Raw genomic sequence first — 14,229 nt, forward strand, 5'->3', positions numbered from 1 at the left:
TTAACATGCTTCAAGTATTAAATTAATAATGTAATAAATATTAGTTAACCTAGAATGCAAATATATACGTGTATAATAAATATAACAAACAATTATGAGTTGCAAATATTAAAATATACACATCAAATTTAAAACATGCGTGCACATACAGTACATAAATTAAAAACATACAGAGATGTGACACAATAAATGTAAATAAACATACTTATTAAAAAGGCTATACTGTATAGATGTGCCTAAACACACAGAAAACTCTAAATAGAGTACAAATTCAAAATCCATCTGTACATACAGTACACAAATTTAGTACAATAAAAAATAAATATGCTTATTAAAAAAGGTCATACTGTACACATTGTGTTATAAACACCTTAATATGGTGTTTGGCTACTGGACCTACTGATGATCAGTAACATTGAAAACAAAGCTTTTAAAGAGGTGGCAATGTATCGAAGGAACTCCTTCAGGAATATTATAGACAGCATGCTGTAAAAACTCCCAAATGGTAGCAGAAGGCTTTGGGTAGTTAATGTCATAGATGTAGAATATTTTGAAGCACACATCCACTGCTTGCAGTATGGTCTCCTTTTCAATTGCCTCCACGTTGAAAATGATGAAAACTTGGGAGGAGTTCTCTTTGTCCCCAAGCACCAAGATGTGTGGATCCTGGCTTGTCTCACTAATTAGGTAATGCACCATATTAGTTCCAACCTTAAAAGATAAATATACTTTAGTTGGCATATATAGTGAAGAACATTCTATGGATACAATATATTTATTTACATGTCCATAATAAACAGCATTTCTGTGTTTCTGCACATCTTTCTGATTGATTCCAGCATTAGAAATGAGTGGATGATTTATTTATTTTTAATGGCGTTTTGGATCATCAGAGGATTATGTTTGTTCAGAACATTTAACTGCAGATTGTTTTGGAAATAAGGCAAAACAGAGTAATAATTTGTTTTGTGAATACATTACATTTAATCATTTAGCAGACGCTTTTATCCAAAACATTACATTTTTGTACAAAATTTTATATGAACAATAAATGAACCTCATAATATATATATATATATATATATATATATATATATATATATATATATATATATATATATATATAGCCAGTCAACAGCTGATGTTGCAGTGTTGCTTTTACTTACTGGTTTAATGTCAATGAAGCTGTGCTTCATTTCAGCATAAGTTGGACGGACCATTTTCCCATCTGTGCGGTATGGCGATAACGGCAGAACAGCAGGAAGGGTTTTAAAGGCAACTTCACCACGAACATCTTGAACGACAAGTTTAGAGAAAGAATGTTTACAGTTTTCAAAAAACCAGTGGATCAAATCAAGTGTGACCCTACTTTTTTCTTGTTCAAATAATTACAGTATTCCTGAAGAAATGTACCTTTTTTTATTCAATAACATGCCAGAAAGAGTGTGCTCAACATAGATATTTAGATACTAAAAGTAATTTTGGAAATTTCATTTAAGTGATATGAAACTATAATTTGGTCAACAGATCTGAAACTACCTGTGCAGAGACTAGAAATGGTATACTTTATGTGATTTTAATAGTATGTCCTACCATTTGACAATGTTTCCAGACTTTCAAGAAGGACATCAGCAGCCTTGGGTTCTTTTCTTGCAAAAAGTAAAATCCGGTCAGTGAAGACAGGAGCCCAAAACTCATAAAGGCGGTCTGCATTGTCAGGGAATAAAACTCCAAAGTCCTGTGATATCTAAACAAAAACATTAAATTGAACATTTTTTTGCAAGATTACAAGTAACAATAGAATGAAGCATTTTACTTTTCTAAATAATGTAGGATTTCTACTACAGGCCAAGACAACCCTTCAATAAATTCCCTAAAATGCAAATAATTCTCATAATAATAAATAATAATAAAACTCACCATTCCAGGAAAATCGTTAAGTCTGGGATATTCTCTGTTTATTTCCTCAACAGTTTTTGTATCAGAGGATCGAATCCACGCTGCACGATGAGGTGCTGTACGTTTCATTAACTCCTCGACTTGGCTGTGGGGGCTTCTGTTGTTATTTAGCCACTCAATCATTGTGTGAAGTTCAGTCAAAGATGACTCAGACTCTACAGCAGATAAAACACACTAAAATTAGGGACAACATCTGGAAAAAACTTGAGTGATAATTAACTATCTTAGTGATTCCCAAACCTGGTTCTGGGGTACCCTTAGCACTGCAAATGTTTTCTCTCTCTCTAAAAACCGATTCAAATTATCAGCTTTTTAGGCACACACCAATTAAATTAATTAATTAAAATAAAATAAAAAACAACCTTGCCATGATTTACTAACCTTAAAAACTGTTCTGGCCCTTGTTTATGATTGTCACAACCATGTTGGAAGTTGTTGTAAACATATAGGCAAGTCATTTAGGAAGCTAAAATGTAGGATGTAAATGACTGAATTTGCTTATTTGAGTAATCCATCCCATTCAAGCACTTGCAGCTATAAGAGCATTGCTTCAGTTTTGAGGATTTTATTAGATAATCATCAAGTGTTCTAAAATAGAAGCAAATAAACTAAGAGACTATACATGTAATATAGGCCTACATTTATGTAATTTTAATGCTCTGGTCTTTGCAGATATTTAAAGATGGCCATCTTCTTTAAGCATGACTCTTTGGATTTATATGAAATAGTAACATTAATGAATCAACTGTCCTCAGCATCATCGAACAGTCCTTATTGTTGAGCCCTGTACTGGCAACTTGTCCAATTGCAAGTAAAAATCTCACTCACTTGGCCCTTTAAAAATGCACTTGTTTCGGACAATCATGACACATCCCTAGTTCTAACCTGCCAGTGGAAAACTTGGTCGGGAAGAGGAATTCTGTGATGGCTGTGCTGTCTCTGACTGTGTGGGGCTCTAAGACGTTTCCTCACATTGTGTAGTCTTTCTTCCAGGTAACCTGTTGCAGGGTGACGATAACGACCAGGTGTATACCATGACTCCTGCAGCAAATAAATATAAATAAATCACTCTTATGAAAAAAAGTGGGAACTGATCCTCTTTATCAGCTCTCGATTATCTTCTAATCAGAATCAGCACAACTTACATATCCATGTCCCTCGTTGTTCTTCAGGCAAGGAAACTGGGCAGTTAGTGCTAAAGCCATCTCCTTTTTGATCTCAGCTGATGGGTTTCACAAATAAACAATCATTTAAATAGGCTAGTTTATTTATTTAAATGTATTAGTCAAGTTATTTTACTTGTACTCACGTTTCCTCAAAACTTTCCATCAAATGAGAAACCAATAACCGCACCATCTGACGTCGCTCCTTGAGGCTTAGGTGCCTGTCTCGTAAGGATGTTATTACTGTTGATCCTACTGTTGAGTATTTCTCGTATATCCTGCAATAGGAGAATGCATGAACTAAAACATTCCATTCAATTCATTCTTAAAAATTATTCTGAATGAATAATTCAGAATTCACAACCAAGGCTGGAGAAATTATCTGTAAAAAAAGAAGTAGGCTGAGTCCTTCAACAGCAGAGAAATTAATATTTTTGAATAAAAAGCTATAAGAAAGGGAGACATTGTGGCTTGATTTATTTTTATTAATATTCATTTTTCATGACCAAAATCACATTATGCAATGTGAAGAGACTACAGGTTACAAGCTTCATATTTTTTGCAAAAATACTATAATAAAAAAAAAAAACCAACACATTTTTTTATTAGCTCTTTGTAAAGGTTGTTTCAGATCAACACCTGCAAGTGACCACTAGGTGTCACCGTGGAGACGGGTTTCGGATTGATTCGAAGCCTCGAAACAAAATGGCACATTTGCTTCGACTGTTTCATTGCTTCACGAAGCCTCGATCTGCCCATCACTACAGAATACCAGACTGACTAGACTAAACTGGGAAACAAATGAACAAGAACACAAGGCCATGTGCTTGCACACATAACATGGGTCTGTCATGATCCTGCCAAAATACTAGAACTCACAGACCTGATGGCAGAATCATGACAATGAACAAGAAGTATGTTTCTTTGGACTCATTGAATAAGGCTATTAAACAGTTTCCTTACACATTCTCAGATAAAGCTGACCAACCACAGATCATTCCAAAGACCTTCATCTCTAAGAGAACCATTCGGGGCAACGGCCATGAAAACTGGGCTCTCCTAAGGTTGCTTCCATTGATGATAGGCCATAATATCCCCGAAGGAGACCCAGCATGGGAGATACTGATGCTTCTAAAAGATATACTAGAAATAGTAATGTCATCGCACTTTACTGAAGAGTTAATCCACTTTCTGGTTTGTAAAATCTCAGAACATAGAGAGTTACTGCAGCAAACTTTTCCGACCTACAAACTCCGTCCAAAACATCATTTTATTGAACATTACCCTCAAATGATAAAAACCTTTGGCCCACTAGTTGATGTGTGGACAATGCGTTTTGAAGGGAAGCACAAAATTTTCAAACAGGTTGTGCATGACACTCGTAATTTCAAGAATGTTGCACACACCTTGACCGTAAGACACCAGCAGATGATGGCCTTCCATTTGGATTCTGCGTCATTCTTTAAGCCTTTTGTGGAAATTGATAAAGTGAGGTCACTTATGATTACATCTTTCCCTGAAAATGTTCAGCGCTCACTACATCAGCGAAACGGCAATCAAAGTACAGTGCTGGTTGCATCTTCTGCTTGTGTTCACGGTGTAAAGTACAGTGCAGATATGATCATTTCAGTTGGATGTTGCTCGGGTCTCCCAGAGTTCCAGCAAATAAAAAATATTGTTGTTATCAACACAGAAATCCTGCTAGTCTGCAGGCTTTTGACCTCATGGTATGTTGAACACTTACGTGCTTATGAGTTGTGCTGCAGTGGGGGAGGGTCTCTCACAGTCACCCAGCTTTCCAAACTGAATGATGTTTTTCACTTATCTTCCTATAGGGTGAAAGGCAATGTGTATGTGAGACTAAAGCGTTACATTATATGCTGAATGACATTAAGTGGAATGGGTACTAAAGTGATCTTCTCTCTGCCTAGGAAAAATATAAACTAAGAATCATCATAAATGAAGAGGACATACGGAAAGTGTCACTGGATGGAAAACCAGAAATGGTTGAAGAGCTGAAGATAAAAATTAAAGATAAATGCAAGCTGCAGGATGACTTTAAACTTACGTATGAAGACCCTGAATTTGGTTATTCCCTCTGCAACCTTAATGACATAGAAGACTTGCCAGCTACAAAAGCAACTGTGAAGATCATTCCATTTGTGACACTGACACTGGTACCTGCTTCCACCACCACCAGTTCTGATGCCTCAAATGTCTCAGATGATACAGAGATTCTGTCAACATGCAGCTCATCGTCATCAACAAGACAAGAGCAATGGCCAGAGTTTATTCCAAACTTCTCAGTTGATGTGGAATTCAGACTGAGACAGGCAAATTTTCTGTTTTTACAAGACCAAACTTACCTGAATGTACCAAGAGACATGCAGCATGGTATTTTGGAGAAGCTTGCTGAAGCAATCTACAAATTTGAAGCCTATACTAATGAAGAAAGATGCCATTCTGTAGCATTGGCGCTCATTAGCAAACATCCCTGCCTGAGGGAACCAGGCTCGCCAGATGGGTGTTCTGGCTGGAAGAATAGCTTGACATACAAAATGGGGAACTTTCGCACTAAACTGAGAAAAGCTGGGTGTGCAGAGATTGCTATAAATCGGGGGGGAAAGGCGCCCCGGAAATGGCATTAAAAGGCCTCAAAAGACCAAAAAGGTTTGAGGTCAATTACTTACCAGACCTCCCTGAGGGGCAGAATGAAGATAGACTAGAGGCTGAAAGAAAGCTCCTGGTTGAGGAAATGAAAAACCGGAACCCCAGTGGAACTGTCATTGCATCTAAGATGGACCAGACCTTTTGTGGAGGCTGAACTTCCAGTGAAAACCCTGAAGGAGCGCTGGCCAGCCCTTTTTACAGAAAGACAAGTACGTACTGATGTTAATATGTTTTTTTTTTTTTTTTTATGACAAAGTGTGTATTTAGGTTTTAGGACTGGTAACGTCTCGGTTACGTATGTAACCCTCGTTCCCTGAGTAGGGAACGGAGACGTTACGTCGGATGACGACGAATGGGGTTTCGCTTAGAACACCTATCGACTTCGAGTATTACAAAACGAGCCAATGGCAAAGAAATGCCATGGGTCTGCGGAATTTGCATAGCGTATCTCCGCCTTACCTCGTGGGTATAAAAGGAGGACGCCGGCAACATGCAGATATGTTTCTTCGCTGAGGAGCCAAGACTGAGCTCAGGCGATCCCTGCGGTACAGCGGAAAGTGGCAGGAAGACGTAACGTCTCCGTTCCCTACATAAGTAACCGAGACGTTCCCTTTCGTTTGTCACTCCGAGTTACGTCGGATGACCACGAATGGGGTTACCATTCTAATCACGCCACCTTCTCGGCTGTCTTCCAGTGCCATGCGTAAATCTGAGATCCTTGTCGTGAGATTGGCACGGACGAAGGACTCCTATCTAGCACAGGAATACCAAGGTACACTGGGGAGCATATCCAATAGTTTAGAGGAAATATGCAATTATTGCCAAACCAGAGGGGGGGACTTAAAAAATACACATATGACCCAAAGGGATGCATATGGAGAACACTGGGGTGTCCAGCCGCAGGTGGAATATTTCAACCCCAGGGGTGGCAGGGTGGCTTGCCAAGGGAAAGACACATGCTCAGAGAGGCTTACAGTGGAAATACACATGTGGGGGTCGCTCAGAGGAGGGACCATGCACACGGGAGGCACCTAGCCGACGCGCAGCCAATAGACACTGGCGCCGACGTCAGGAGTGCTGGAGGAACTCAGGGCTTTCGGAGAAGCTCACCTGAGGAAATATCGCACATATCCAGTCCATGGAGTGGAATGGCGAGCAAGCGAAGACACCTGAGCGGATCCAGTGCTAGCTGGTTGAAGCGAGTACATGAGAGGACACTGGCTCCACTCGGAGATTGTAGAATCTGGCGAATGTGTTAGGTGTCGCCCAGCCTGCAGCTCTTCAGATGTCTGTTAGCGAGGCGCCATGCGCTAGAGCCCAGGAGGACGCCACACTCCGGGTGGAGTGGGCAGTCACACCAAGGGGGCACGGTCGACCTTGCTGCTGGTATGCCAAGGCAATGGCGTCCACTATCCAGTGAGACAACCTTTGCTTGGAAAGAGCCTTTCCCTTCAGCTTCCCACCATAACAGACAAAGAGCTGGTCTGAGGTCCTGAAACACTGCGTCCTGTCTACATAGGCGCGGAAAGCGCGTACTGGACAGAGCTGTGCAAGGCTGGGTCTGCCTCCTCCAGGGGCAGCGCTTGCCGGTTCACCACCTGGTCCCGGAAGGGAGTGGTAGGAACCTTGGGCACGTATCCAGGCCGGGGTCTCAGGATCACGTGAGAGTAAGCCGGCCCGAACTCCAGGCACGCTTCGTCAACGGAGAATGCGTGCAGGTCCCCTACCCTCTTGATGGAGGCCAGTGCAACCAGGAGCGCTGTCTTCATAGACAGGAATTTAAGCTCGACTGATTGCAGGGGCTCAAATGGAGCACTCTTCAGGGCAGTTAGAACCACTGAGGGGTCCCAAGAGGGAACGAGAGGAGGGCGAGGCGGATTTAGTCTCCTCGCTTCTCTCAGGAACCTGATAGCCAGGTCCTGCTTCCCCACCGACTTACCTTCGATGAGGTCATGGTGTGCGGCAATAGCGGCAACGTAGACCTTCAGGGTGGAGGGAGACAGTCTTCGCTCCAGCCCCTGTTGAAGGAAGGAAAGCACAACGCTTATTGAGCATCTCCGGGGGTCTTCTCGGTGAGAAGAGCACCAGCTGACGAAGAGGTTCCACTTCAACGCATAGACGTGTCCAGTGGACGACGCCCTAGAGGAAGTGATGGTAGCCACCACCGCTGGTGGTAGGGTACTCAAACCTGCCTCGTCCCATCGAGGAGGCACACGTGGAGGTTCCAGAGATCGGGACGAGGGTGCCATAGGGTGCCCCGTCCCTGAGGAAGAAGGTTCTTCCTCAGAGGGATCGGCTAGGGAGGTGCTGTCGCGAGGAGTACTAGTTCGGAGAACCAGGTCCGGGCGGGCCAGTACGGCGCGACCAGAATGACCTGCTCCTCGTCCTCCCTGACCTTGCGCAAGGTCTGCGCAAGAAGGCTCACTGGGGGAAATGCATACTTGCGGCCCTGCGGCCAGCTGTGCGCCAGAGCATCCGTGCCGAGCGTGCCCTGGGTCAGGGAATAAAACTGGGCGCAATGGGGTCGAGTCGTGGGAGGCAAACAGATCTATCTGTGCGTCCCCGAACTGGTCCCAAATCAGCTGGACCGACTGGGGATGGAGTCGCCATTCTCCAGGGAGTGGCTGAACTCGTGAGAGCTCATCGGCTGCACAGTTCAGGGCTCCGGGGATATAAATGGCATGAAGCGACCTCAGATGCTTTTGAATCCATATGAGGAGGTGGCGAGCGAGTTGCGATATACGGCGGGAGCGTAGCCCACCTGGATGGTTGATGTACGCTACAGTGGCGGTATTGTCTGAGCGGACTAGTACGTGTTGGTTCTTGAGCACGGCCCGGAAGCGGCGCAAAGCAAGACGTACAGCCAGCAACTCGAGGCAATGGACATGCCAGAGGCGACGGGGTCCTGTCCAGGAGCCCGCGGCAGCACATCCATTGCACATGGCACCCCAGCCCGTGGAGGAGGCACCTGTCGTTACAACAACAAGCCGCAAAGCTCGTTCCAGGGGCACTCCGGCCCGTAGAAAACTGAGGTTCGACCACGGGGTGAAGGTCTGACGGCAGGTCGGAGTAACTGTTACTCGGAGGGTGCCGTGTTGCAATGCCCACCTCGGGACTCGGTCGCGAAGCCAAAGCTGAAGCAGTCTCATATGAAGCAATCCGAGCGGCGTTGCCGCGGCTGCAGAAGCCATATGCCCCAGGAGCCTCTGAAAAAATTTGCAGTGGAACCGCACTCTTGCCCTCGAACTGTCTCAGGCAAGTCAGCAGTGACTGTGTGTGCTCGCTCCTAAGCTGCGCGGACATGGCGACCGAGTCGATATCCATACCGAGGAAAGAGATCCTCTGCACGGGGCAAAGTTTGCTCTTCTCCCAGTTGACCCCAAGGCCCAGATGAGCACTAGGTGCCTGTGTTCGCAAACCTGAACTTGAGAGTGAGCTATGATCAGCCAATCGTCGATATAACTCAGGATGCGAACCCCGTGTTCCTGAAGGGGAACAAGGGCAGCCTCGACGACCTTCGTGAAGATGCGAGGAGACAGGGCTAGCCCGAAAGGGAAAACCGCATACTGGATGCCTGCCCCTCGAAAGAAAACCGAGGAGAATGGAGACATGAAAGTAGGCGTCGCTGTAAACCAATCCTTGGGCCGTATGCATTCGAAAACGCGTTTGAGCATCTTGAACGGCATCCTGTGAAGGGAGCGGTTCAGCACGCGCAAGTCCAGGATTGCCGTAAGCCACCGGTTTTCTTGGGGACAATGAAGTAGGGGCTGTAGAAGCCGGACCTCATCTCGGCTGGAGGGACAGTCTCGATTGCACCCTTCGCCAGCAGGGTGGCAATCTCTGCTCTCTTGATGGGGGCATAGCCACCGACAAAAGTGGAGCGGACTCCCCAAGCGGGGAGGATACCGTGCGAACTGAATCGCATAGCCGAGCCTGATGGTCCGCGCGACCCAGCGGGACAGATGGGGAAGCTCTAACCAGGCTCCCAGGAACTGAACCAGCGGGATCATGCGAACCACAGGCGTCCCCCCGGAGGGGCAGCGAAGCGGAGTAACTGGCCCAGACGTGGACGGCATAGCGGCCCGATGTGGGGGTACAGTTAGCAACCGCGCCCTGGCAGAGTGGACCAGGGGAGGACCAGGCTGGTCGTCCCGCGGGGGCCTGCTCTGCAAGGGGTCTGGCGATAGAGAGGGGAAGGGGCGAAGCGGTCGGTGGACGGCACGCGGTGTCAACCACCTCTGGGACAGAGGGGGACGAGGAGAGCACGGCTTGTGGGCGGCGCTCTGTGACGTCCGAGAACTCTCAGTGCTCAGAGACGGGAGAGTCAGCTCTTTGGAGAATAAGGATTCTTCCCCGGCCCTCCCCCGGGGAAAGGAGTGGTCCTGCTACCAACTCCTGGAAAGAACTGAGTCCCATCTCTGAGGAGCCCATCTCAAGAGCGCTGCTTAACCCGGCGTGTAGCGGGGTGCGGGGCTGGAGAGGACTGTGGCGTCCGACCGCGGCCTCCAGAGCCGACCCGGGTGAACGGGCGGGGTGGAAGCCGCGGGGGGCGCCCTCGGCGGTGGGCAGACCGAGGGATCTGAGCGGACGGCGGGGCCGTCGGGACAGAATCAACCTCAGTCTGTTCCATCGCCGAGGAGCCCGTCTCAAGAGCGCCGCTTAACCCGGCGTTTAGTGGGGGGCGGGGCTGGAGAGGGCTGTGGCGTCCGCCCGCGGCCCCCAGAGCCGGCCCATGAACGGGGGGGGTGGGAGCCGCGGGAGGGCGCCTTCGGCGGTGGGCAGACCGATGGATCTGAGCGGACGGCGGGGCCGTCGGGACAGAATCAACGTCAGTCTGCTCATGGGCGGCTGAGAGCTGTTGGGCAAGCCCTCAACCGCACCGCCGAAGAGGCCGACCTGGGATATGGGAATGTCGGACAGACGGGTCCGCGCGACATCCAGCACATCAGACAGGTTCAGCCACAGAATGGTGAGCATCACCTGACCCAGGGAGCGTACGGCCACTTTCGGCGCTCAGAGAGCAAGGTCAGTGGCGGCGCGCAGCTCAGTGAAGAGCCCTGGGTCAGTCCCGCCCTCGTGCAGGTCCATGAGCATCTGGGTCAGGTGGACCAGCAGAATGACCATGGCATGCAGTGAGGCGGCTGCCAGTCCCGTGGCGCTATAGGATCTCGCCACAACTACAGGCCACGGGTGGGTGCTTAGGATTGCGCCGAGAAGAAGCACTCTGAGGACACATAGCATCGCAACAGAGCGTTCAGCCGGGGGGACCCCAGTGTACCCATGGGCAGCGGCCCCATCGAGGGGAGGAAAGGCGGATGAGATCAGCGAGCGGTCCCGAGAAGACAAGGGGGTCTTCTTGGACTTCGAGATCTCATCATGCACGTCCGGGAAGAGAGGTATTGGGGTTTGCCGTGGACGAGGGTCGGCGGCCTTACGCAAAACCCATCGTCCCAGGAAAGCATGGCCGTCATCTCCGGATCAGACTCAGGCACAGCCGTATGCACACCGGAAGGTGGCAGCTGTGACGAGGCCTCACTTCCTCACTTCAAGGCACTTTTCTGTGTCTTGTAGGTGTTTGCTGAGTTCAACAGGATAGCTACGACTAACTTGAACAGTGACTTTTTTGGTGCTATTGACCGCTACACACCACGCTTTCTCGCAAATTTCAAGTCCAAGAAAGGAAGTGTTGGAGAGAAACTGGTTGAAATTGTGCAACAAATTGATTCAAGGGTCATTATACTACAGATTTGTTAAGTTTTGGCTGTGGATTAGATTAAATACCTACTCCAATTGGCAACTGTTCTCTGCACTGTTAAGCATACATGGTGACACCATTTTCATATACACTTTTAAAAATGTGTTTTTGTATTGTAACTTTTGAATGTTGCATAATCTTGAACTTTATTTGTTCTATCCACTTATAGAAACCAGATGTGACTGCAGTGCGTACCCTTGTTCTCCAAGGCATCTCTGTTCTGCTTGGTGATGACCCCAGTACATTCTACAACACCTCCTTTGTAAGTTCTCACATCTTAAAGGAGTGTGAGTTCAGAACAAAGATGGGCTGCATGCTGTGACAGTTCAGTGTATGCCAGCAGGGTGATGCTACCAGCCTAGCTCCTGTGAAATGATAGAAATACAGCTTTTGTATATTTAAGATTCAGTAGAGATAAAACAACCAACACAACACCCCCACTTGTCATGCTGCAATTGTGGGTTGTGCACAAGAGGTAGAACATTTCTCTCCTTCACATACACTAGGTGTAACAGCGATAACATCTGAATAAATTGTATATTAGGACAGACATCAGAGCTTGTTTTTATGCATGTTATTAAGCTGGATGTAAAGTGAAAACTTAGATAAAAATAGGCTGGAGGGAAGTGTTGGCAGGACAGATGACTTCATGACAATTGATAATGCCCATCAACATTTACCTGTTGTAATGTTGTTTTTCTTTGGTTGTATAAAGGATTCTGAAAGTAATGAGGCCTGGGCTCAGGTATCTGTTGGGTTGCTGACTGTCATCAGTGAAGATGTGCATCTCTCTCCAAATCATCTCCATCTTGACCCAGTGTCTACTGCCATCATTCTGGAAGGAGGTATTGTAATGGACTATCTCCAGAACCTGCCTCAAGCACTTTGCCTCTTCTTTGGACTCTCATATGCGCTACAGTTGGACTACCCAAAACCAATGAAAAACACTTTCGGTTTTATTCAACGAGTGATCCTTGGCCTGGGAGAGAACAAACTCCCCCCCAAACTTCAAAGTCTTAAAAATCTCCTGTTGAGTTAGAATGGTAAAATTCAAGAGTGGCATTTGGCATACAATCTCATTTGTTTATGAAAGTGGGTCCAGTTGCTTTTAATTGTTAAAGGAACACGCCGACTTTTTGGGACTTTAGCTTATTCACCGTATCTCCCAGAGTTAGATAAGTCCATACATACCCTTTTCATCTCCGTGCGTCCTGTAACTCTGTCTGACGCACACACCGCTAGCCTAGCTTAGCACAAAGACTTGAAGTAAATGGCTTCAGCTAGCATACTGCTCCCAATAAGTGACAAAATAACACCAACATTTTCCTATTTGTATGTTTTGATTTGTATAGTCACAGTGTGTACAAATAACAAGGTCAAATGAGACACGGATATCTTTTAACCGTAAACATACTGGGAACTATATTCTCAGAAGGCGAAGCACTGCTACTTGGGGCGGAGTGACTTGCTCGCAGCACCTGAGACGCCCTGTGGTGAGGAGCAGTGAGTTCGCTCGGAGTGTTGCGCTAATCACTCCACCCAAGTAGTGCTTCGCCTTCTGAGAATATAGTTCCCAATATGTATATGGTTAAAAGATGCTTGTGTTTCATATGACCGTGTTATTTGTACACACTGTGACTATACAAATCACAACATATAATTGGGAGCAGTATGCTAGCTGAAGCCATTTACTTCCAGTCTTTGTGCTAAGCTAGGCTAGCGGTGGGTGCGTCAGACAGAGTTACAGGACGCACGGAGATGAAAAGGGTATGTATGGACTTATCTAACTCTTGGGGATACGGTGAATAAGCTAAAGTCCCAAAAGTCGACGTGTTCCCTTTAACTAAATTAATGCACTCCTTTCATATTGTTTTATATCAGCCACTGGGTTCATCAGCAAGTTACATTTAGAGGCTGCAGGTCATTCATACATGTGTGAGATCTGTTGCCATCGTTATTACTCTGTCATTTTTGTACACTAACTGGATGTCCCTTATATTTGTCAGCAGTTGATTCTTTGCCAAGTTTGGTCTTTAAACTTTATTGTTATTACAAAAGCAAAGCAGTTGTTCAGGATTGTTAAATAAAAGATCAGAGTTGGAATTGTTTTTCCACAAAAGACAATTTTATGTTCTGCATATTACTGGAAGATTATTTAAGAACAATTTTGGTACCGATGTATATGTGCAGATAGGCAAACACTCAGTCCAACAGAGTCTGTTGTTCACACCCCTGGGTGTTGCTTTCACTCTGCCATAAAATATAAAAATAAAAAAATTCTTCAAAAGTACAGTGTAATAAGTGTGTCTGGTTCTGTGAGAAGACATATTATGGGGTTGGCGCTAATACCTTGACATTGATCACTGGATTTTGTCTTCAAGTGGTACTGATCACTTATAGTAATGACTAACATTTTAATCTCTTCAAAACCAATTAGTATCTCTATCAGCTGTCTAAAGTACAGATTCGACTGTTTTCCCAGTAAACATCTCTGTACCGGATACACTCATAAAATCAAGTATATTTCTCAAAAATTCATACTCCTATAAATAATACGGTTAAAAATAGTTTCAATTACTTATCGGCCAAGTCAAGAAGTCAAAATCGTGAAATCCTGCGCTAAAATTTGATTGATTTGAAATAAAAAGGTTTATCTGTACCAATAAGATGATAAAATACAAT

General features: G+C 45.6%; 1 protein-coding gene and 1 pseudogene across 1 annotated transcript; one reads left to right on the top strand and one right to left on the bottom strand.

Moving 5' to 3' along the window:
* Nucleotides 1–396: 396 nt before the first annotated feature.
* Nucleotides 397–4,150, bottom strand: LOC143710780 (uncharacterized; annotated as a pseudogene).
* A 1,530-nt stretch (nt 4,151–5,680) lies between these two features.
* LOC143710781 (uncharacterized) lies at nt 5,681–12,711 on the top strand. Its single transcript, XM_077201944.1, has 5 exons — nt 5,681–5,715; nt 5,920–6,001; nt 11,364–11,522; nt 11,717–11,809; nt 12,263–12,711. Exons 1-5 carry the CDS (start codon nt 5,681–5,683, stop codon nt 12,584–12,586), a joined length of 693 nt encoding a protein of 230 aa, XP_077058059.1. The 3' UTR covers nt 12,587–12,711.
* The last annotated feature ends 1,518 nt before the right edge of the window (nt 12,712–14,229 follow it).

The sequence above is a fragment of the Siphateles boraxobius genome, unplaced genomic scaffold, assembly GCF_051911475.1.
Source record: "Siphateles boraxobius isolate OS27281-9 unplaced genomic scaffold, OSU_SipBor_1 48, whole genome shotgun sequence".
Taxonomy (NCBI): Eukaryota; Metazoa; Chordata; class Actinopteri; order Cypriniformes; family Leuciscidae; genus Siphateles; species Siphateles boraxobius.